The sequence below is a fragment of the Sesamum indicum genome, linkage group LG4 (genome assembly GCF_000512975.1).
Source record: "Sesamum indicum cultivar Zhongzhi No. 13 linkage group LG4, S_indicum_v1.0, whole genome shotgun sequence".
NCBI lineage: Eukaryota > Viridiplantae > Streptophyta > Magnoliopsida > Lamiales > Pedaliaceae > Sesamum > Sesamum indicum.
In genome coordinates this window covers 16,478,392-16,501,076 of record NC_026148.1, presented here as the reverse complement: position 1 = coordinate 16,501,076, position 22,685 = coordinate 16,478,392, and the positions used below count along the sequence as shown (strand labels likewise).

At 37.0% G+C, this 22,685-nt stretch overlaps 2 protein-coding genes across 4 annotated transcripts in view; both read right to left on the bottom strand.

Moving 5' to 3' along the window:
- LOC105161261 (R3H domain-containing protein 2) overlaps window positions 1-396 on the bottom strand; it is a 5,251-nt gene extending 4,855 nt beyond the window's left edge. For both annotated transcript variants that reach the window (XM_011078897.2, XM_011078898.2), the window contains exon 1: window positions 174-396. In XM_011078897.2, the coding sequence (XP_011077199.1) occupies window positions 174-197 (24 nt within the window). In that variant the 5' untranslated portion in view covers window positions 198-396. The remainder of the gene's footprint in view (window positions 1-173) is intronic.
- Window positions 8,242-17,730, bottom strand: LOC105161259. 2 transcript variants are annotated; one of them, XM_011078894.2, is made up of 8 exons: window positions 17,400-17,730; window positions 16,023-16,098; window positions 13,924-13,975; window positions 12,332-12,446; window positions 12,180-12,250; window positions 11,287-11,374; window positions 10,594-10,638; window positions 8,242-8,517 (listed from the first exon to the last, which is right to left on the bottom strand). In XM_011078894.2, the coding sequence occupies exons 1-8, from the start codon at window positions 17,657-17,659 to the stop codon at window positions 8,403-8,405; spliced, it is 822 nt and encodes a 273-aa protein (XP_011077196.1). In that variant the 5' UTR covers window positions 17,660-17,730; the 3' UTR covers window positions 8,242-8,402. The 2 variants fall into 2 exon arrangements, with proteins under 2 accessions (XP_011077196.1, XP_011077197.1); XM_011078895.2 differs by lacking the exon at window positions 10,594-10,638.

The following is a 22,685-nucleotide window of genomic DNA, read 5'->3' as shown; positions in this document are numbered from 1 at the left end:
CAATCAAAATGACAAAATTTTTACTAGAAGTAAAGATCAATTGAACAGGTGGTGTAAATATCATCTAAACATGGAAATCCACAAAGATGAAAAGAAAGGGAAGCAGCAACAGTTGCAGGTTAATTAAAATCATAATCGTACATGAGCAGTAACAGAAGTAAAAAGGTAGTAACCATGGCAAATTGGGTGGTACTCATTGAATTTGAAGTGCAGAACTCGAACTCGAAATCGTACTGCAGTTGCCGACCAACTCTGCTTTCAATTCCCTGCTCTCTCTATCAGTGCAGAACTCGAACCCGAAATCGAACTCGTGCTGCAGCTGCCGACCAACTCTGCTTTCAATTCCCTTGCTCTCTCTCTCTCGCTCGAAAGCTTCTATTCTTAACAGGGTTTAACTTATTCTCGGTGGTATTAAAATTACCAAATTATCTACAATCTTAAATAGTAATTTATTCCTTATTCTTTTTTTTGAAAACATAACAATTTATTCATTCTTAATTGCTATTTTTTTATAAGAGGACTATTTACCTATTTTTCATAGCATAGGCAAGGAAATTGCAATTTACCCATTCTTAATATCAGTCATTTGTAATAGATTTCTTGTGTATAATTTTTATAAGTATCGTTTAAAATAAAATATTTATAAAATTTTATTATTTAATAAAATATATATAAAATAATAAGTATATATATATATTTTTATATGTATTATATACTTAAATTTATAAAAAATAATAATAAAAATAAAAGAAAATTTAAAAAAATAACTATTAAAAAATAATAAGAATGAGAAGTTAGATGAAAATTTAAAAAGAAATAAATTAAATGTAAGAAAAGCAAACCAAAAAAAGGAAAGACGCCAAATAAGTGTTCTGCCTTAATATACTAGCCGTTGTGGCAAGTCGTTCCTGCGTGCATATAATAAATAATTTTTTATATCTTAAAATATATTACAAATAAGAGTAAAATATATAAACCAATATATTTACATTAATAAAATAAAGAAACAAAAGAATTATCAACTAATGTACATTTTGAAAAATTAATAAGTTAGTTATTTTGTCATGAAGGGCATTTTGACATTATAGAAAACTGGTATGGTGGTGTCATTAACCGCCGTTTATAAGTATGGAGGGACTTTTCTTTTTATAAAGTTGTTGTGGCATGTCGTCTGTACGTAATAAATCCTTTCATGCTTTAAAATATATTATAAACTAGTTGTTGTGGCACGTCGTTCCTGAGTTCATATAATGAATAATTTTTTGTGCTTTCAAATAATTATTACAAATAAGAGTAAAATATAGAGATCAATATATTACATTAAAAAAAACAAGAAAAAAAGAAAGAAAATTAATTTATCAGCTTATATAAAATTTAGAAGTTAAATAAGTTAGTTATATATTCATATTGCCTCTAGAAGTCGGCATACAATTCCCTGAAGTGGATGTATTCTGTAAAATATCATTGTTTCTTGAAAAAAGTAATGAGTTAAATTACCTCTAGCAGTAGGTAAACTACTTTATATCAATTATTTGCAATCATCTCTGAAGCGATGTTAAGTATAACATTTGATTTTCTCACCACCTAAAGTGTTTTGAGATAACGACTTGATCAACAAGTCCGAAGCTTCTTTGTTTATTTAATTGATTCATGATAATTTTTTGATGTCATAATATATATTGTGATTATAATATGACTAACTTGAAATTAATGTAATTAATTTACTTTACCTACATAGTTTTGTTTCATATGCCTATTTATGTATTTTAAATGTTTTGCTAACACATTTATATGTAATAACATTTAATTATTAACAAAATAAATTTGACATGAGTACCATTTAATTACCATTTTTAATATTATATGATTTAAGCCAAACTTAAATATATTTAGTTCTAGTTATGCATGTCATAATAATTCGATTCAATTACATAGTAACTTATATATTCCTTATTGTTAGTTATACTTTTATGCTACTTTTACTTTATATTCATGTGTAATACCATTTGATTATACTTACATGTATAGGTTGAATACATAGGTCGAATATTATTCTAAAAGTGCATATTAACTTCTTGTAGTTTAATGGTCAATCTCAAAAAATTGGACTTCATTGCTCTTGATGTTTTTGCAATAAATTATCCATCATGGGTCCTTAATATCAAATGTATTTGGCAAGTAGCAAATTAGGAGAAATAATAAAATAAAAAACTACTGCTTCCGAGCAAAATTATGCTAAAGCGATGATTTTGTTTCGTCATCATCTACATGAGAGCTTGAAGTCTCAATATTTAACAATCAAAAGTCTTTTTCAACTCTGGAAGAGCTAAAAGGATCAATTTGACCATCAAAAGACTATAATATTACTATGTGCAAAAATATCACTCGATACTGATGTGAGCGGTCCAAGAACACTTGGCCCAAAAGAGGTTATGAACCCAAGCCAAGCCCATCAGGCCATAAGGAAGGTAGCCCACCAGAAGATTTTCAAGCTCGGCCAAAGAAGGGGGCCCAATAAAGTGCTTGCCCAATCACAGGCTCGCCTTCAATGCTTAGTTAAAGCAGCCCAGGAGAAGGGAGGCGCCCCCAAGACTCAAGACTCCTTAATCTAAAAGGACTTCCTGCAGAAGAGGAGTCCTCTCCCAAGTAAAGACGTGTTGTTGTGTGTTGATCAACTAAAGATAAGATTAAATCATGTTATATCCACATGTATCTTGCCCCTATTTTCGAAAATAAAGGTAGTATGTAGAGTCCCAACGAAGCGGGACGCCCCCTCTACAGATACAGGTACAGTCCCCATTTCTTTCTATTCTTGTTGTAGCTGTCAACTTGCATTCTAAACATAATTTTCTCAAGAATTTCTTACTTATATCTCAATCTCTCATTACGATTTTGATGTGTATGGCTCAAAAGTACTTGGTCCCGAAGAGGTCACAAAGTCCAAACAAAGCCCATCAGCCCATGATGAAGGCGACCCACAGGAAGATTACCAAACTCGGCCCAAGAGCGAAGCCCAGTAGAAGGCTTGCCAGATTACGAGCCTGCCTTTCAAATCCAACCCAAGAGAAAGAGGACGTCCCCAAAGCTCAGAACTCCTGACCTAGAAGGATTCCATGAGAATAGGAGTCCTCACGTATAAGGAATCCTCCTCTAAGTAAAAATGTACGGATTAAGCCAAGGATAAGATAGAACCATGCTTTATCCGTAGGTATATTGCCATTTTCTAGAAATGCAGGTAACGTATAGAGTCCCTATGAAGGGGGACGCCCCTCTATAAATACAGGAAGCATCTAAAAATTGTTTTGTTGCTCTTACTGCAACTCTAAACTCGTGTTCTAACATATTTTATTCACGAAATTCTTATTTTTATTTTAATTTCTTATTATGATTTATTTCTATAATTACTTATTCCTAAATTCAGAACTAACTTGGGCGTCGGAGTGCTAACATGTTGTTTTGCAGGTCCTATTTTTCAAGTTCTTTTGCTTAATCAAACCCAAGTCCATCCTCGAGATCCAAGACCATTGGTCTCGTTCTAAAACTGCAAGCATCGATTGGCGCCGTCTGTGAGAAGCTTGAGTTAAAGACATGCCCAGGTACAAAAACCTCATCACAATTATAGTATAAGTTTCTCTCCCTTCTTGATCTCATTTCAGCTTCATTGAGAAACCTTCTAGGTTGGCTATTTTCATTTCTGGCCTTGTAAGCGAGTTTGTAAGAAGGTTTGTAGGCAGAGGCCTTGCTTACAAGTATGTAGGGGTTCCTCAGTGGATTGTTCTTCAATGGTTGTTGTGTCTTTTTTTTTATGGTATCCACAATTTACTCTTGTTTCCTTGCAAGCATAATGGCTTTGGTTGAGTGTGGCAGGTCTCAAAGTGGCTACATAACCTTTTATCTTTTCCTTCAAGCCACTGATGAACTTCATCATGAAAAACTCTTCACCTAGTTGCTTGTTAAAGATCAGCATTTGTGCCTCTAGCTCCTCAAACCTCTCCAAACAGGCATTTACAGCGATTTCTTGATGAAGTTTGTTAAATTCTGTTATTACTCTTTCATAGTCCAAGTCCTCGAATCTCTCTAACACATTTACAGTTAGCTCTTATCATGTAGGTTCCCCTCTCTTCTCCACATGCCCTTGGTACCATAACTTAGCTTTGCCCTGCATATGAATAAAAGCTAAGGCCACTGTCTGACTTTCAGGAATAGGAATTATTTGAAAATTGCGTGTACACCTCCTAATCCAAGCACTAGCATCCTCCCCATTAAAGAGTGGAAACTCCATCTTGTGGATGGAGTTATATCCTGTTGCATTAGTCAAATTTGTGTTTTCTCCTCCCACAGTATGTTGTGGAGCTATTCGTGAGGTTGAACCTCTTTCCATTGTTGTAGTCAATCCTTCCCCAAGGATGGATTTATTTCTATTATAGTTTTGTAGTTGCTCAACCACACTCTGAAGCTGTTGTTGGACTGTCACTAACGTATGTTCAATGTTCATTACTGCAGAATGTAAATCATCTTGTGCTTCTGTTAATTGGTCTAAACGTGCATGAGTTTGTTTTTCAGCCACTTGTCTTCTGAAAATGATCTTCCCCATTACATATAGAACTAGTTTGAAATCCTCATAATTGCGATTACAATTCTCAAAAAAATTACATCCAGAATTGTAGAAACATGGAACCCAGCACTAGTTCTTTCCTCTTTCAGAAACTTCAGCTCCAGTGGTTAGGCTAAGCCACCCACGCCTGCTTCAACAACCTCCACATGTCCATCCTTCAGGCTCTCGGCCGCACTTGAAACGACATCGCTTTTGGTCCTAATGCCTAATTCGCCCAGTTGCCCTAATTCAGTAGAAACACCGTCGTTTATGTCTTTAATTCCCAATTTTTCTTTCAAATTCAGCTCACCCTTGATCATACGGTTCTGGTTCTCCTTCTCATCTGACGATCATCCAATGAAGTCGCATTTCCTGTTAAAAGCGTGACAGGATTCTCTTTAGCAAAACTCCTATTACAGGGGAACTCCTCCTCTAGAATAGGGAAGGTACCCCTCGGTAAGCATGCTCTGACACATTCTAGAACTCTACTTGCTGCTACTCTATTGCTCTAATTTCGTGCTCTTACATACGGAATTATCACTTTTATCATAATTTCTCTTCATAATTCATTTTTATACTTATTTATTTTTAAATGCGAAACTAATTTAAGCATCAAACTGCTAACCTTCTATTTTGCAGGTCCTCTTTCTCAAGAACTTTCACTGAGTTAACCCAAATCCAACAATAAAGATCCAAAAACTTTGGACCCATGCTAAAATCGCACGCATCAATAATAAATTCAAAAAAAATTTATAAACTTTGAAAAAAATAAATAAATAATATGAATGAATTAAAAAACTAAAAATTTAGAAGTAGAACAATAATGATAATAATTTTTTGAGTTTCAAAAGTATAAATAAAAGCTGCTAGAATAATTAATTTAGAAGAATAAAATAAAACTTATATATGCATTATCTATACTATTATAAAAGAAAATTCATTGATGGTACCAATTTTTTATTGTAACATTTTACTCTTTCATTAATTATATTCATTCAAAAAGATTGTCCATAATAGTAATTTTATTTTTTTATAATTATTTTTAAATTATATTTGTTTCCCTCTCAACCTACTAGCCCATTTTTCTCTCATGTTCTCCATATTTTTTGCCCTCACAAATTTTCATATAATAAACCCTATTACAATTATTTGTTAATCTTTCACATTCTCCAAATTTTTTTTTACAAGCTTCCATATTTTTAATAAACTCACAATTATAACTTTTCTTTCTTTTTAACTTTACCCACATTTCTTTTTCCTCATATACTTCTTTGTTTCTTCTCATCACCTTACTATTTTTTGTTTCTTTTGATAATTTTTTTTCTTTATCACACTATAATTTTTTATATGCACACCACATACAACAACTAGTTATTATAAAAAAAAAATGGCCCAGCTCAGGACCAAATGGTCTTGGGCCACTGGGCTGAGCTGGTCCTAGGTTTCAAACTTGGGACCAATGCAGGACCGGCCCAATCCCAAACCGGCCTAAACCAACTTTATTGGTTCAATTGAATTTTGAGTAAGACTGACTCAGCTCGGCCCACAGCGCATCTTGAATCCCATTTCTCCTCCTTTTTCTTATTTTGCGCTGAAACTACATCCAACTGGGGGGGCAAATTGTTGGCTGCCTGCCTCGATAAGGTGTCACTGGCCGCTCCTTGGGCAAGACGGTCGGCAGTGACTTGCGGAGGACGTGCGGGCGGCTAGGGGATGCCGGCCGGCACGCAGGTGCGCAAACGGCCTTCGAGCAGAGACTCTTACCGATTGGGGATTGCAAAACTGTCCGTATGGGAACTTTCTTGATGTGTGGGGATGCTATCCGCCAAGTATGAAGTCATTCCGAGGACGTTTGGGCAAGGAGATATAAGGGCGACGATCAGGCACTCTGCACGCGAGCAGGAGAGAAATGCATGAAGCAGAGTGCTTTATCTTTCGAGATTTGGAAAACTGTTTCTATGGCGAGATCCTTGGAGTGTTGGGAACACTTCCAAGATGTTTCAGAGGTAGACGGTTCCGTTTGGGTAGGAAACGACGATGATCTTCAGAGTCTGCCAGTGCGCCGGCCGGCACGCAGGTGCGCAAACGGCCTTCGAGCAGAGACTCTTACCGATTGGGGATTGCAAAACTGTCCGTATGGGAACTTTCTTGATGTGTGGGGATGCTATCCGCCAAGTATGAAGTCATTCCGAGGACGTTTGGGCAAGGAGATATAAGGGCGACGATCAGGCACTCTGCACGCGAGCAGGAGAGAAATGCATGAAGCAGAGTGCTTTATCTTTCGAGATTTGCAAAACTGTTTCTATGGCGAGATCCTTGGAGTGTTGGGAACACCTCCAAGATGTTTCAGAGGTAGACGGTTCCGTTTGGGTAGGAAACGACGATGATCTTCAGAGTCTGCCAGTGCAGTGGCGAGACTGTAATTTCAGAATATTGTATGGGCAATTCCTCAGCGATGGATGATCGGATGGGGCTGAAATTCAAAAGTTATGATGTGGAAGTCGTAGGCTACGCTACGGTTCAAGCGGCATGTGATTTGGACGTCGGTTGAGGGAGATGCGGAAAAAGGTGCGCTCCTCAACCCCTTTCAATGTCTACTGCTGGAAATAGAAAAAACTTTCTTAAACCTATTATAAGGGGGGTATGATGCGGTGAGCTCCAGCCGGCCCTCCCCGTGCACGACGGCAGTGGCGGTAGGCAACGTCGGCACTAAATGAGCATCTCTTGGGGGCATGTTGGGGGCCTCCAAGGGCCGGCTCTAGGCATCTCAAAGGAGTGTTTAGAGTCCCCGAAAGGCATGGGAACCGGACGGGCAGCGTAGGGCCAGGACGGCCTACGTTGGGCACAAATGCGGCCGAGAGGTTCCGTGTGACGTGCAAGGTTGCTCCGCGGGCTGCGAGATATTTGGGGCAACACCTCTCGTGCGAATGGGTGATCGAGGCAAGCACTCCAAGACCTCGTGATCCAACTCATGGCACGCGCTATCGGGTTCTAGCCGTCCATGGGGGTCCGTTGGCCAAGATGAGCGGTCGTGGGGCGACGCCGCACTGTGGGCAAATTATGTAGCCACGTCGAAAGGCAAGAAGCCATGTCGGGCATGCCATGCGGGATCAAAGCCCGAGTGTGCGTTGGACATGAGACGGGCGTTGCGGGCGCATGCGGAGCGCCGTAATGCCGAGGCGGAGCGAGGATGCTCCTTGCCATCGAGGGATGAGTCGGCGGGTTCCGAGATTGTGGGCGAGACGCATGGCGGCAGACTAGCTAGTCGGGGCCGGCCGCTAAGAGACGCTAAGGCGTGCGTGCCGAGAGCCTCGACGAACATGGGCATTTTGGATAGGCGAGCGCCAGGGCACGCGGTGCCGCGCAGGGAGGCGTTCAGATGTCGTGCTAGCGAGCTTCAGTGTTGAAGACACGCGACGAGCAGTCGGTAAACTCTGAGATGTGCAAAGGCTGGTCGAAGGTTGGGTGAAACCTGAGACGCCGCACGGGCGAAAAACATATTCCGCTGCGTGACAAGAGAGTCCGACTGCCCCTTCTCCACAGCTTACTGAACCCGAATTTCCAAGGCATAGTCGTCTAAGTTAAGTTTATGCCTCACAAATCGTTTAATCTAATTAAATTCTTAGTCCGAGTACAACAAAAATAACTGAGTAATGAATCATCAATAAAATCATTAACTTTGACAAAAAAGGGTTTCAGAATTTTAAAGTACGTGTAATCTGTCGTTTTTGTAAAGGAAAGGACGAACCGCCGTACATGCACAAAATTTCTAAAGAGATGTAGATAAAGCAGTAGTGTTTTCAGTCTATCAGATTATCTCCATCACAATGCCTAGACGACCAAGATCACTGCGCAATGAATCCACGTTCTTGAATTGAATGCCAATGAAGCCAGCATCAATTGCGGCCTCAACATTTTTCATCCTGGAACAGTTAAACAAGATATATGTTAGTGATAAATGACCAAACAGAATGAAACATCCTTGCAAATAGATATATATCTTCTTCTGGAAAAATATCAACGTTCATGTCTCTCATGATATTATGTCATACTATATAAACAAAACCTTTGCCTCACGCCCTGCATCAAGTTGGCCGACTGTCAATCAATTGGCTTCAGTAAGAATAAATGGTCTGAAGTTGCAACTATTCCCCTCTTCCTAAACCATTGTATGCAAGTCCTTTTTAAATAGGTAGAAGATGGTAATTTGTGCCTAAGGCCAATTCTCAAAATTGCTTTCACTTTCTTTTAATAAAACTATTGTAACTTCACATTTCACATAACCATTACATAATTATCCTACCTGGGATCACATCTGGATGACTTTATAACACTTTAATTTAAGTAATAAGACACAATGCATCATCTTACATGCTCTGAAGTCACATGCTAAACGTTAGTACAGGCTAGATTATATGACGAATGTACAATACATGTTCAGATGAGATAATTGATTGATCAGTTGTAACATGATATTCAATGCATAGCCACTTCTTTAGACATCCCAAATTTCTTCCCTTAGTTGGGTGACCACCTCATTTATTAATGCCGGTCTTTGGGGGCAACTGAAACTAGTGCCTCCACAGAACTTTGATTATTCCAGAAGATGAAAGCCAAAGCTTCAACCATACTGTACAACAGCCTCCCTTTCCAAGACGATCCTAGCTCAACTAGGTGGACCAATTGCGTGTTTCTTGTACAGTTCCAGATTCAACCATTTAATAATCTATACCGGTGCAACTTAGCATATGAGGGTACACATATCACTTTTCTCAATTTTTCAGTGTCACAAACATTTCTATAAGTTACTACGTTTGATGGTCCCAATCTGCAGCGGGGGTTACAGGATTATATGTTTCACATTTCTCTTAAAATCTTATGTCTGTGCATCATTTAACTAAGCGACTAAAATGACAATTTTCCATAATTCATTATCATTCAAGAGTTTCACATCAAGATGGAAATTGGAAGTGGGTGTGGGTCTAGAGGCGCTACCACTTTGAAGCAGCCTATCGCCAGTTTGCTGTCAAGATTTTGGATTCATTTTCCAAAGTTTAAGGTAGACTCTAATCAGCAGACAATGTGCAAAAATCAGTATATAATTTTTAAGTTAGATTGATTAATAGTATGCTATGTTTCATCCTTAAGAGTAGATCAAAACGTTCGATTCTTTTACCTCCTCCTACCTTTGGCTGTACATGCTTTCTTTATCAGTAACTCCCAGCATTGACAAATTTCACGCTCAAGCTACAAGTGTTCTTTTGAGTTACCCCACACCTTTGATGTCTCCATATTTTGACCATCCCATGCCGGGAATTCCTTTTGCTGCCACACTGTAAAACAGTCATGCAGCTCAAATCCTGTTTCCAAATTTGTGTTATGATAACCTAGTTATATGCTAAATACATGCAAATCCAATGTTATTTAGGAGCTCGGCAGAAGGAAAAGTGGCTCGCAGGCAACGGTAACTTGTTACACCCAGGAGGTGAGAGGGTTATAGGAATTCCCAATTACCTTCTACTATCAAGAGTGTCTAGTAGGGGCGAGGGGGCAAGGGAGGAACCATTCTTCCTCAATTGGGTCCATCTCAACTAACATTGTAGCTGCTCTGTCCTCTGTTAGTCGTATTCCTATCTTTCTTTACATATACTATTGGACTCTATTGCAATCTCAAAGTGCATCCTCTGGAAGTCGACACCTGGAGTATGGGATGATTTGCTTTGGCCTAGAATTTCAATTGGGAACTTGTCTTCCTTAATTCTAGTAAGAGAGATAGTTTGATGTAAATTGAATTCTAATATGAAGTCAATGGAAGGTAGTTCGGTTGAACTGAAAACGCCACCTTGTTGCTAAAAGACACACTTGGTTCATCATTTAGACTGAAGTCAGATATTTTCTACTGTTGCCAAGATTATATTGTTTGGTCTTGATTCCTACCATCTGGTTGTTCATAAGTTTGTTCGCCCATATTATGAACTGAACTGACAGAGAAAACGTACATGGAACAGTGCTCTGACCGTGTTCTCAGTAGAAATCCAATAGACCTGTTTGTCACCATAAAAAGTGACCTGAGAAAGTCTAAAATGCATGAGGCAGAAAGATGTCTACCTCGTTTTCTGTGAGAAATGATCTTGAAGGAAAAACCTTATACTGCACATGTGGTCAACAGTTCAAGTGACCAATAACTGATTTGTCTAATAGGGTGTTAAAGTTCATTTATAACAATCTTAGAGCATATGATATATGTTTTCCAATTTGAGGATAGGATTTAGTGCCGAAAACAATGGTATTCTTTGATACTAAACCATAACTTGTCAGTCACTTCGCCAGTAAATGGAAATATTCTTCCAAATCTTTAGTTTCAACAGGCATGTCAAAATATCTATTGTTAGTTCTGATCATCTATGCCATTGAATGGTTCAGTTTCATTATATTCACAAATTAATATATGCAACATTTTGGGACTTTAAATCTTAATTAATTTTGTCTATTTGGAATCTGGGTAAATCCGTATGTTGTTGCATTGATGGTCAGTACTTAATGTATCATCTAGAACTATTACGAGGTGAAAGAAATTTTATTTGAGACTCTTGCCTGTTCATCAAAGATTATGTGAGCAAAGATCGGCTAACCCCTACGTTGAGCAAAGCAAGTCTTCAAGTCTAATACTCTCAGCCGGATAATAAGAATACCTGTCATCAATAAAGATACAGCATGCTGGCTCGATCTTTAAGTGATTCAAAGTATCCATGTAAAGGTCGGGATCAGGCTTCCTTTTTCCTGCAGGCCAAATTTCATGACCACAGCTATGGTTACAATTTATGAAACTTGAGCAGAGAAAATTGACTGAGCATGTAAAATATGAATGTCTGTAGAAGTTGTTTAACTTTATAAATAGAATACAACAGAACTAAAAATTAAATCCTGTCCAGATGGATAACTTTTGTCTAAATCAGCAAATGTGAAATCATGGGATTCAGACATTTTTTCGAAATAGAATATACAAGAAAGAAATTGGCAATAGATCAGAAAAGGACAGCTGAGAGAAGCAATTTCAGTCGTGTTAATCACTCCCTGTGTAACAGATTGGTTCCTACTAATTAGTCCACATGTCAATTTGGGTATTAAAACAGAAATTCCAACTAGTACTAGTCAAATAATATGTGATAATGATGAGGTATAACACTTGAGAGTAGGCATACCATAATCACAAAAACCAAGATGCATCTAAATATGAACCCAAACATCCTCCCAACTTAGGGGTCGACAAGAAAATGATACCAATACACTCATTTAGTGTAAACTGCTTAACAGCTTCTAGCTCACATGCCTATTGGTCCCACAACAACAATAAGATACTGCAACCATCCTCTAGTGCTTGACTGCTTGTTTAGAGTGCAAAAATTGGCAGAAAATATATATTCGCGAGAATCTGCTCAATTCCCCAAAAAGCATCCTTATTAGCAAAAGAGAGAGCATCATTGTTTACAGTATTTCGAATTACTATCCAATCCACCTCCTTGGTAATCTAATTGTTGAGAGCAGCAAATGAGGAAGACTTTATAAAGGTCAGAACAGAGAGTACCCATTATGCATGAACAGAATGTCCAGGATAAGTAAGTTGACAATTTTAGCTTTTCCTCAATGATTTCATACCTGCAACACGAAAAAATAGAAAGTAAACTAGAGCGTGATGCTTCCCAGAACTTCCACCAAAACCTGTTTATTTAGACATACCAGATGGGATAATTAGTGAAAGCATGCATTTCATATCCACTTTTCTTTAGATCAATGAGTAATGCTTCAACTCCTTCGATGTAGGAATAACCTCGTTGCATGCAGCTTTTGAGGCCTACAAAGTATGAACTCTGTTTATAATGCTCTTAAAATTAAAAAGGAAAAGGAAAAGACCTCGACTTTATAAACAATGTGAATTGCTATCAAATTATCCCTGTGAACATCAAAGGAGCAAATAACTCCATGTGAGAGAAAATAGAAACCTAAGCTGTCATAATAAGAAAAGATATTTAATACATCAAATTAAGAAGCAATTAGGTGAAAAAACTCCTCATAATTTAGGAAAGAAATAAGTTCACCTTCTCAATCTACCTTGCAATAAGTTGTAGCCACATGTGGTAGCAGGTGCATGATGACTGAAGAGGGATGCAACAAAGTGTGTAGCATTGGAAGAGGTGAGGCAGGCACAAGTTCATGTGGGGATCTATACAGGAAAAACACAAAATGCAGTGCTGATGGTGTGTTGGGTGGAGGGCGGCATTTCGGGGCTAAGCGGAGGCAAGGTAGAGCTGCGACGGGAGAGATCATGTTGTATGCAATTTAGATGCTTCATGGGGCAGACAGAAGATATGTAGTAGTAAGAAGGAGAAACAGAGGTATGTTCATAGTGGAGGCAGCTGTGAAGCACAAGAAGAAGAATGCTTATAGGAATAATTAAAACTATTGTTTCCAATCTTACAAAATACTAGCAACAGGCTACAGCTGTGAAGCACAAGAAGAAGAATGCTTATAGGAGTAATTAAAACTGTTGTTTCCAATCTTACAAAATACTAGCAACAGGCTATTATAGCCTTATTCAACACAAAGGACCAATTAGGTGTTGCTTGCTCAATAAGAATCCCAGCTCCATATTCTTCTCTCTTCCATGATTTCAGAAATATATTAGATGTCATTTCTGTTGATTGCACAGCCATTTTCATTAATCTATGAGGAGACAGAGTTGAGAGTTTACTTTTTCCTACTTCTGCTTCTTTGGGATTTCCAATTGTTAGACAAACATTTGTGAAGAAAATGAAATCTTGTGCTAACATGTATAGACAAAGCAAAATCTGTATACATACAATACACCAGTTAGGGACTGAAGAAGTAAGCATCTGTTATAGCACCTTATATCATGTGACGTGAATATTATGCAGTTGGTATCAATTTTTGATAGAAAATCAAGAGTTGCCTATAATGATGAGAACATAATAAATAGAAAATTAGCAAACCAATGACTAAATCAGCAACCTCATTCCTCACAATCACGTCCAGTTTCAGACAGCTCAAGCCAATTTCAAGCATACCAAAAATGTGGTTCAATAAAGGAAATATTGCTTTTGAAGTTCAATTAGAGATTTGAGAGAATTAATAAATTTTGAAGAGAATCAAGTCAGCCCAAGCACATTATCAAGCAAAAAGATGTTGCAACAGCTGCATGAAATTTGTGAACTCAAATTCATAAAGAAACTGTGTATTTTCATATTGGCATCATTATGTTTTCCAAAAAAAAAAATGTTGCAGGACAATTTTATTTCGTTTTGGTTACAAACCTTCCAAATCAATTGGCCTTCCATCCTTGAAAAATGTTCGAGCCAGCTCCATCTGAAAAGAAGTAATTTCTACTATTTAAAATATAGCTATATGTCTGAGGCATATCATGAGCATCTGACAGCTATGAATACTCAAACTCAAGGCAAAAGATCAATGTTTCGTTTCACAAAGATTCAGTTTACAAATGTAGATTTTCTTATACAAAAATGAGAACAGTGGCAGAGCGATGGGGCGGGCAGTGGTCTCGAGCCCTGGAAAAATTTAGCTAAAATGATTATTGTACTTCTAAAAAGTGCTTTAATATAAGTGTAAGAGGGTACTTTGAGTTTCTCAGTAAATTCTTATTAAGAGCTTTTAGTTAGGATTTCTATTTATATTTTACCTATTAGGCTCCTGTTGATCTACAGTTATTATCACTCAATTACTTTTTCCAAGCCAATGTCCACGTCCTTTTGTTAGTAGAACTCTTTATGCCAATCACAGCTTGAATCTACAGTTTTCTTTTGCTTTTTTCCTAGATTTACACTTGTTATATGATTGGTTCATACTTGAAGTCAAGGCCAATCAAACTGTAGAAGTATTTACACTGGCCTTGTGATTGGTTGGGTATGGATGCCAGGGATGCTGACAGAATTTTCCAATAAATAATTTTCTGATACTTTTTTGGTCGATATCTGTAACTAGTCTTGAGAATATCTATTGTTCATCTGGATTTGAATCAATTCTGGCAAGGAAAAGCATTTTCCTCATCTTCCATCTATCCATGCAATTCTTCTGTTATAGCTTGCATTCTTTCAGCTTAACCATTTTTTTTTAATATATAATAAATCCACCCTGCCCAACAACATATGCACCAAAATACCCTACTTCTTTCAAATGTTAGTCTCTCTGTACCTCGTTACTCTCTCTGCACCTCTAACATCTAAAAGATTCCCTCTATACCTTCTTGATGTAGATGTTTAGAAGTCACAAAGGAACGTTTACTTTAGGTGTGCCTTGCTGGATCATGATGCCTCCCGATGTCTGCAGGTCAGAATATCTGAAAGATGCGTGAACAAAATCAAGTGGAAAGGTGGTGGACAAATGATTTAGTGCAACATAAAAGGGGAAAGACTGGTCAGATTTTTAGGATTCCAGAGATTGGTGGATGGAACAATACAACAAACTGGGTATGAAGGATAGGACAGAAAAAACACGGGAGAAAATATGCTTATCTTTAGCAAGTGAAGCCTGTACTTTAGACTCAAGAGAAGATAATACCTAGGGGATCAAGAGACTGATGCATCAGTGTTATCTTCTGATGTACTGCTGCAAGACAAACTCCCATCACATAGTATGCAAAGAACGGGTCGGAAATCTTCCAAAAGAGGTTCCAGACCCACCCAAAGCACCTACACTTGAGAACCGCCCAAAGTACCTAAAGGCTAGCCCACAATTTCCAGAATTGCTAAAAGTCCAACTGCATCAAATGGCTAACTCCTGTACCACCTGAGCCCCCACCGTGTGTCTTAATTCTCCTTTTTCTTTGTCAAATCCAAACCACTTCCTCTCAACAAAAAAACTTTGAGTCTCACCAGTCACAGTACATGACTTTCACCAATTAATTTGCAAGTCATGGGCGTATGCGGGAAATGTCAGTTATTCTGTGAAATAACCCCTAACAACCAAACCCACCTCCTCGCAACTCGCAAATGGTGGTGGGCCGAACCACTAGTTTGAAGTTTGTAGAAATATGTCGTATCATCTCCATTCACATTCTAAAATCCAAAGTTACTAGCTTCATAGGTACCAGGGATCCCTAAATTTCAAGAGACAAACCTTGGACCATAAATTGCACAAGACGTTCATATTTTGGACTAACGTAAAGGCAAAGAACAAGTGTAGGAACAAAGTGGATTGCTACGTGTCCTTGTGCCGCTCTACATGTCATCAGGATCAAATTGAGTGTTTGTAGCTTAATGCCTAATACTACAACCTCAATTTTCTGCAGAAACCTTCTTTCGTAGAGCATGCGTTGATCGCCAAAATTGGTTCAAATAAACACTATCAGTAGAAATTCCATTGAAGGTAAAGTTTCATAGATACGTTTCCTAAATACCTCGTTAATAAGACCCTTTTCAAACTCAATCCAGGCAGTAGGATGCTTGCACTCTAGGAGTTCCTTCATTGACATTCTGGACAAATGTTACGAATTGTCAACTGAGGAAAGTAGATTAGAAACCAGTGTGATAAAGATAAAGATTTGTGCACAAAATTAAAGACTGGGTGGGGGAAGGCATAGGCACAGCAACAATTTTCCAAAGCAGTGCAGAAACTATCCAACTATCTTTAGAACATTAAAATAGATGCTCATGCCACGGGCAGAATCTTAGGTGTTAACTAGACTGTTAACATATATGTAAACAGGCATATGGAGCGGTTTCCAATATCTGTTTTCATAGAATGAAACATATTTATATTTGGACTCGGTGAACTTTGAGGTTATTGTCATTCACAAACCAAATTTTTAAACAGAAAGGAACAAGTCAGCCCAAAAGCAAACTTCCTTTTGATCAATAAAGCAACAATCGTAGTCCAACTGACAATTTTTTCAGTAAACTTCAAAACACTCCTGAGAACCTATCCCATGCCAAACAAAGCTTAAGTATCTCTATTGTTACCAGTAGCAAATTAAAACAGGGGTCACACCACACCAATACCAGAATTTTACAGAAAATTGAGCACCAGGTATTTGTATGGGGAAAAAAATAATAAGCCGGTCCCTTTCTTCACACCACAACAAGATCATGTTACCATCAGATTTAATGGCCCCTACACCCTCACTGAGTTCTCACTTAAGAATGAGAAATGTTCGCAATTCGATATATTAGAAAGAAGAGATTATTTCCAGTAAGAAGCGTCATGAAGTTGGAGCAAAGTAAGGAGGCAAATAGAAACCTGAGGCCTGAACCCTTGTTACTTAGGTGGCTATAAGAATTGAACTACTTGTGCAATATCATTATAGAAGTAAAATTAAGGTTCTGGTTATTGAATTGTGAGTTAAATGCTCAATCCTATTGCATGTGTAAGTGCATTCTTATCCCGTTTATTTGCATCAACTAAATTGTAGTGAGGTTTACAATTTGATTGCTACCTAAAATACAACTTCAAAGATTCAGATATAAATAACTGAAACAAAAAGGTAATTCTTTATGTAGGTGTGCTTAAAGATGACAGACTTTAACTTTGACTTTGAACACTAAAATTGCATAATCAATTTACTATCAGCAAATAAATTAACTCTAGAACGAGTTTGCTATGAAACTCTGATCCTGTGTTGGATTGGTTCAATCCTTAGAATACCAAGAACTGTGCAAAAGCTAACCTTGTTCGGATTGAAATGTGGGCGGAAGAATTATCAATTCATTAGAGGATAAGTAGTAGAGAGTAACAGAATGCGACTAAAGGGGGGTTGGGAATAAGAATGTAAGAGTACCCGAAAAAGGCTGGAACATCATGGTAAAAAGGGTCGCGGACAATGGTGTCCATGATGTCAAAAAGCAGTACCGGCAGCTTACGGGATGGCTTGGAAGAGTTGACACTGGAAGCGACGGCGGTGGCGGCGGTAGTAGTGCTGAGGGAGAGTGACATTTCCTTTTTAATCGTAGAATATTTAGAAGCTGTTGATGGAGATCGTCCCTCTAATTTTACCATCGGTGAGCTGCTGAATCTCCCAACCAACCTTTGAGCGGCCATGAACAGCCGCAGCTATCCACTCTCTATTCCGGGCAAATATGTGATGATGAATATTTGTAGTTGAAATTGAATTTGTGTGTTTTTTTATTTAGGGTTAAATGCAATTTAACCTATAATTAAGGGAAACAGCAATTACCCCTATTAAAAAATAGGATAAAACGTATAAAACTTCCATATGTTTTAAAAAATTTGTAAAAAAAATTCTCTTGTTATGACAATAGAGCTAAAAACCCCCTTGTATTTTGTAAAACTCAGTTCAACCGCCCCCTCTCCGTTAAATCCAATTAATTTTTCAGAAAATGACCGTTACACTCTTACTTATTATATATTATTTATTATTTTAATAATCGTTGGATCTTTTTTAATCAAATACTGATCGTTAGATCTAATTAATTAATCTCAACCGTTAGATTTTAAAAAAATAAAAGGTCGAGATTCAACCTAACGAAGACGAATTTACGGCAAACATGTTCGGCGGTCGTGACTTGAGCCCACTCTCTATGATTGATGAAAACTCAAATTGAAGGTACTGAAATTTTCATCTTGAATAGAGGATTAGAATGGTACCATTGGCCGTCGGACGGCGCCGGCAAAAAAGGGGCGAAAATCATCATTTTTCTTTTTTTTTAATTAACTTTAATTATATTAATTAAAATATATTTTAGTTAATTAAGAATATTTTAAATAATTATAATAATTAAATAGTTTGACTAATAATAATTATAATAATTATTATTATAATTAAATATATATTTTAATTAATTAAAAATAATTTTAGATTTAATAATTAATAATTATAAAATTATTTGAATTTAAATATAATTTAATTTAATATTTCAATTTAAATTTAATATAACAAAATTTAATTTACTTTTTAAGGTGAGAAATGGCAAAAAAAAGACACAAAACAAACCAAAAAGCCCTTTGTATGTTATATAGACTCATAGAGCAGTACTTTAATCCAAAGTGTCATTAAATATGAACTTAAACCACAGAAAATGACTACCAAACGCAGCAGACGCACGTTTCCTCCACTTCTCGTTAGTTGCTAACAAAATGAGGGTCTTTTGCTGACTAAAACAAATAGGAGGGGGTTTTAGCCTATTATAAAAACAAGATAGTGTTTTTGTATACTTTCTAAAACATAGGGGAGTTTATGCATTTTGTCCTAAAAAATAAGGAAAAATTGCATAATACTCTTGCGTTATGTTAAAATTGTTCAAAACTTACATGTGTTAAATAAATAGCCATAAAAGACTTTGTAAATTTTGAAACTATGCAAAAAATACTCCCTTCATCCAAAACTGACGGAAGGTGCTACACACGACGAGTACCGGCCTTTTTTTTACCCTATTTCAACTTTTTTGGTAGTGCAATGATCTAAAATACACTTCTCTTCCACTACATATACACTTAACATCCTCCCACAAGCATACAATGCAAAAATAGGATTTTAAGTGAGCAAATGTCCAATTTTTCCCTTTTGTTTGAATATAAATAAAAATCACTTATAATATTATTTATAAAATATGCTAATCAATATAACAATACCTAAAAATTATATCAATTTCTTTAACTTATTAAAATGTTATATTAAAATTATTAATATATATTTATATTAAACATTTAATATTTTTATTATTTTTAAACTTTGCTAAATTAAGTAGTTTTGTTTGAATATAAATAAAAATCACTTACAATATTATATAGTACTAATTAAATCAAATAATTATATTAAAACTATTAGTATATATTTAACTTAAATATTTAATACTTTTTTTATAATTTTTAAATGTTATTAAATTAAATACTTTTACTAAATATTTATTTAATTTAAATATATTTTAATTTATTTATAAATTATACTAATAAATATAAAAATACTTAAAAATTATATCAATTTTTTCACGTATATAAAATATTATATTTAAATTATTAATATATATTTAAATTAAATATTTAATATTTTTTATTTATTTTTAGATTTTGTTAAATTAAATAATTTTACTCATTTTTTGTTTATCCATCGTCTTCTCCGTCGCCAACGAGTCGCCATCGCTGATGGAAATGGGCAAGCTTGGCCCTGTTGGAATCGTCTGGACGAGAGGAGTCAAACGGTGGTAATCTCATGCCGTGATTTGTCCAGACGGCAGCGAATCGACAGCAAGAAACTTCATGGTAGAAATAGATTTAAAATTTTTGGATATTAGCAAAAATTGATGAAAATTAGCAAAGTTTCTCGTTCGAATCTTCAGGTCGAGCGAGTCTAGTGGTGGTAGTCCCAGGCCGGAATTCATCCAAACGATGATGAATCGTAGCCAAGAAGCTTGGACGGTTATGCTCGGGGCCCACTCTCTCCGGTCAATGAAAGTTCAAATTGATGGTATGGATATGTTCGCCTTAAGGAGAGGATTCCAATGGTTTAAGCCATGGCCGAAAATTCTTTCAGACAATACCAAAATCTTAGAGAGAAGATTTCGGAGAAATAGTATATATAATATATATACGTTATATATAATGTATATATAAATATATAAATAAAATATATATTTAAATTACCTAATACTTGGACCGTTTATTTTCTACACTCAAAGATCAATGGTTGTTATAAGAAGGGTATACGGTCAATTTAGCAAAAATTTAACGCCGTTAGGGTTTATCTAACGAAAAGGGAGAGTATGCAATATTTTGAAAAACATAGGGGTTTTTTTGCCTATTCCTTTAACACAAGGGGTTTTTAGCTAAATTTTAAAAATATAGGGGGTTTTATGCAATTTTTCCAAAGGTTTTTTTGCCTATTCCTTTAACACAAGGGGTTTTTAGCTAAATTTTAAAAACATAGGGGGGTTTATGCAATTTATCCAAAAAAATAAAGCAGCAATTTATACTTTTGTATTATCAAAACAGAGCAAAATGCTTTCCTGACGTGTTTTGTGAAGGACACACTGTTTTTTTATTTTATTTTTAATTTTTAATTTAAAATCTAAAATAAATTTTATGTCGTCATTGAAAAACTATTGAATTTTGATCAATTTATGGTCTAAATTTAACTAATAAATCAACAGTGTAGATTTTATCTAATTCAAATCAATCGTGTAATTCAAACAAAATAGTAATTAAAATTATATATTATATATAATTAAATTTGAATATATATATATATATATAGAGAGAGAGAGAGAGAGAGGTGGAGTCGGCAGTGAGGTGGATGCCACTGGGGAAGAGGGGAGTTTAGGGGAAGAAGGCGGACAGGGAAGGGAGATTGGATGGCGACGAGCGCGATAGGGGAAGGGAAGAGGAAGCGGATTTGGATAGAGGGAGAGGAGGAGGCGGAGCATATTAGGCAGTTGATTTTCTTTTTTTTTTTTTTTTTGTTTGTAGATCGTGAGTAGTTCGAATCGCTTCACGAATAACACCCATTGGTATTTCTATAATTTCAGTTGAACTTTTGCGCCCAAAATGTATTTATGCAATTTCAGTTGAACTTTTTCGTTAGTTTTCTTTGGGAATTAGTGTAAGTTGTTGATTGAATTTTATATGACTGTTATTGCTTGTAGCGACGGCCAGGGGAAGGGAAGTAGGCAGCGGCTAGGAGAGGGAGGAGAAAGAGGCACCGACAGCACTGAAGGAGGTGGTGACAGGGAAGACGATGGAAACGAGATGGGGCGGTGGCAGCCTAGGGGAGGGGACTAGTGACAGCGACGACACGAGGAGAGAGAGATAGGGGTGGGGGGCGAGAAGTAGTGTCCCAACAACAATAAGATGAACAAGAATCAAGGGAAGTTAATGATTTTCCATCCACTGGAAATTAATGATCAAAGTTGTTTCCGGGTTGTCGAGTGCTGCTGCGATCCCTCCATCATCTTCATCTGCTGATTTAATTCAGTTGTAGAGAAATAAAGTAGGGAGTTTCGAAGTAGCTGATTCCGGGTCTGGTTACGTCATCTGAATCACCATCAATTTCAGGATGTTCTTCCAGGAATTTGTGGGCTGTGCGGTTTTGAGTTTTGTGTCAGATCTGTTGATGCTGGGCTGAAGAATTGGGAACCCCTGAAATTGTGATTACCAAGAATGGCGGTGATCGTGCTCGAACAGCGCAGATAGAGGAGGACGGACACTCGCATGCGACGAGTTCATTGGAACACATTCGGTCACAATTTAACATTCAGGAATTTCTCACCTTTGTGCACAAAGTGATTGATAATGACGATCATGCCTCCATTCAAGCGCTGGACAATTTGAAAATGAAGTGGGAACAAAAGTTTGGCTTTTTCCATTCGAATCGTGTTAACTCAGTAGATGAAAATCCGTTGGCGCTCGGGGTCCACGCCAGGCACGCTCGCATGCTGTGGTGACTGGGCCATGGATGGACGATGGCTCTATGGTTTCATCGAGTGCATGGGCGATAGCAGTTTTACCTCCGCTACTTGCTCCGCCAATTGCAGTTTCGCCTCCGCTGTCTGCTCCACCTGATGCTGCTACTGTTTCGACAATGATGGAGGCGAATAGAGGTGCTCGAGACAACTTGCCGGAGGCATGTGATGTAACAGGGTTTCCACACCCTCAAGGATTGAACGGATGGAGTCAAGGCTGCCGCATGCCGACGTTTGCAATCATACGGGCATCTTTATAGGTATGATCCCTCTTCGTGCGTCGAGTCATGCTGATTCATTTGTTGATAAATTCGCTACCACTTTTAATAATTCTAGTCGTAGAACATTGAAATATATTGAGCCATGGATGCAAAATTGAGAAGTTGTAATTTGGTCGTCCTTGAGTATGATTCGAGATGGATCTCGACATTGGAAACATGTGGCTCTGGGATATTTTCTGGAAAAGAAACCGTATTTTCATCATTTGAATGGTATGTTCGGTCAATCTGGCCAACAATGAAGGATGTAATTGCCACATCGAATCGTTTTTATTTCTTCCAATTTAATATGATGGCTGCATGGAGGAAGTAATTGAGGGGGGCCCTTGGTTATTTCAAGGCCAATCGATTGTTTTTCAATGATGGGAACCAGGG

Coding starts and splice junctions, on each gene's coding strand:
- LOC105161259 (XM_011078894.2), bottom strand. CDS start 17,659: ATGGCCGCTCAAAGGTTGGTTGGGAGATTCAGCAGCTCACCGATGGTA. Junction 16,099..17,399: donor GATGTTCCAGCCTTTTTCGG/GTACTCTTACAT, acceptor ACATTTGTCCAG/AATGTCAATGAAGGAACTCC. Junction 10,639..11,286: donor TGTATCTTTATTGATGACAG/GTATTCTTATTA, acceptor GGTGACAAACAG/GTCTATTGGATTTCTACTGA.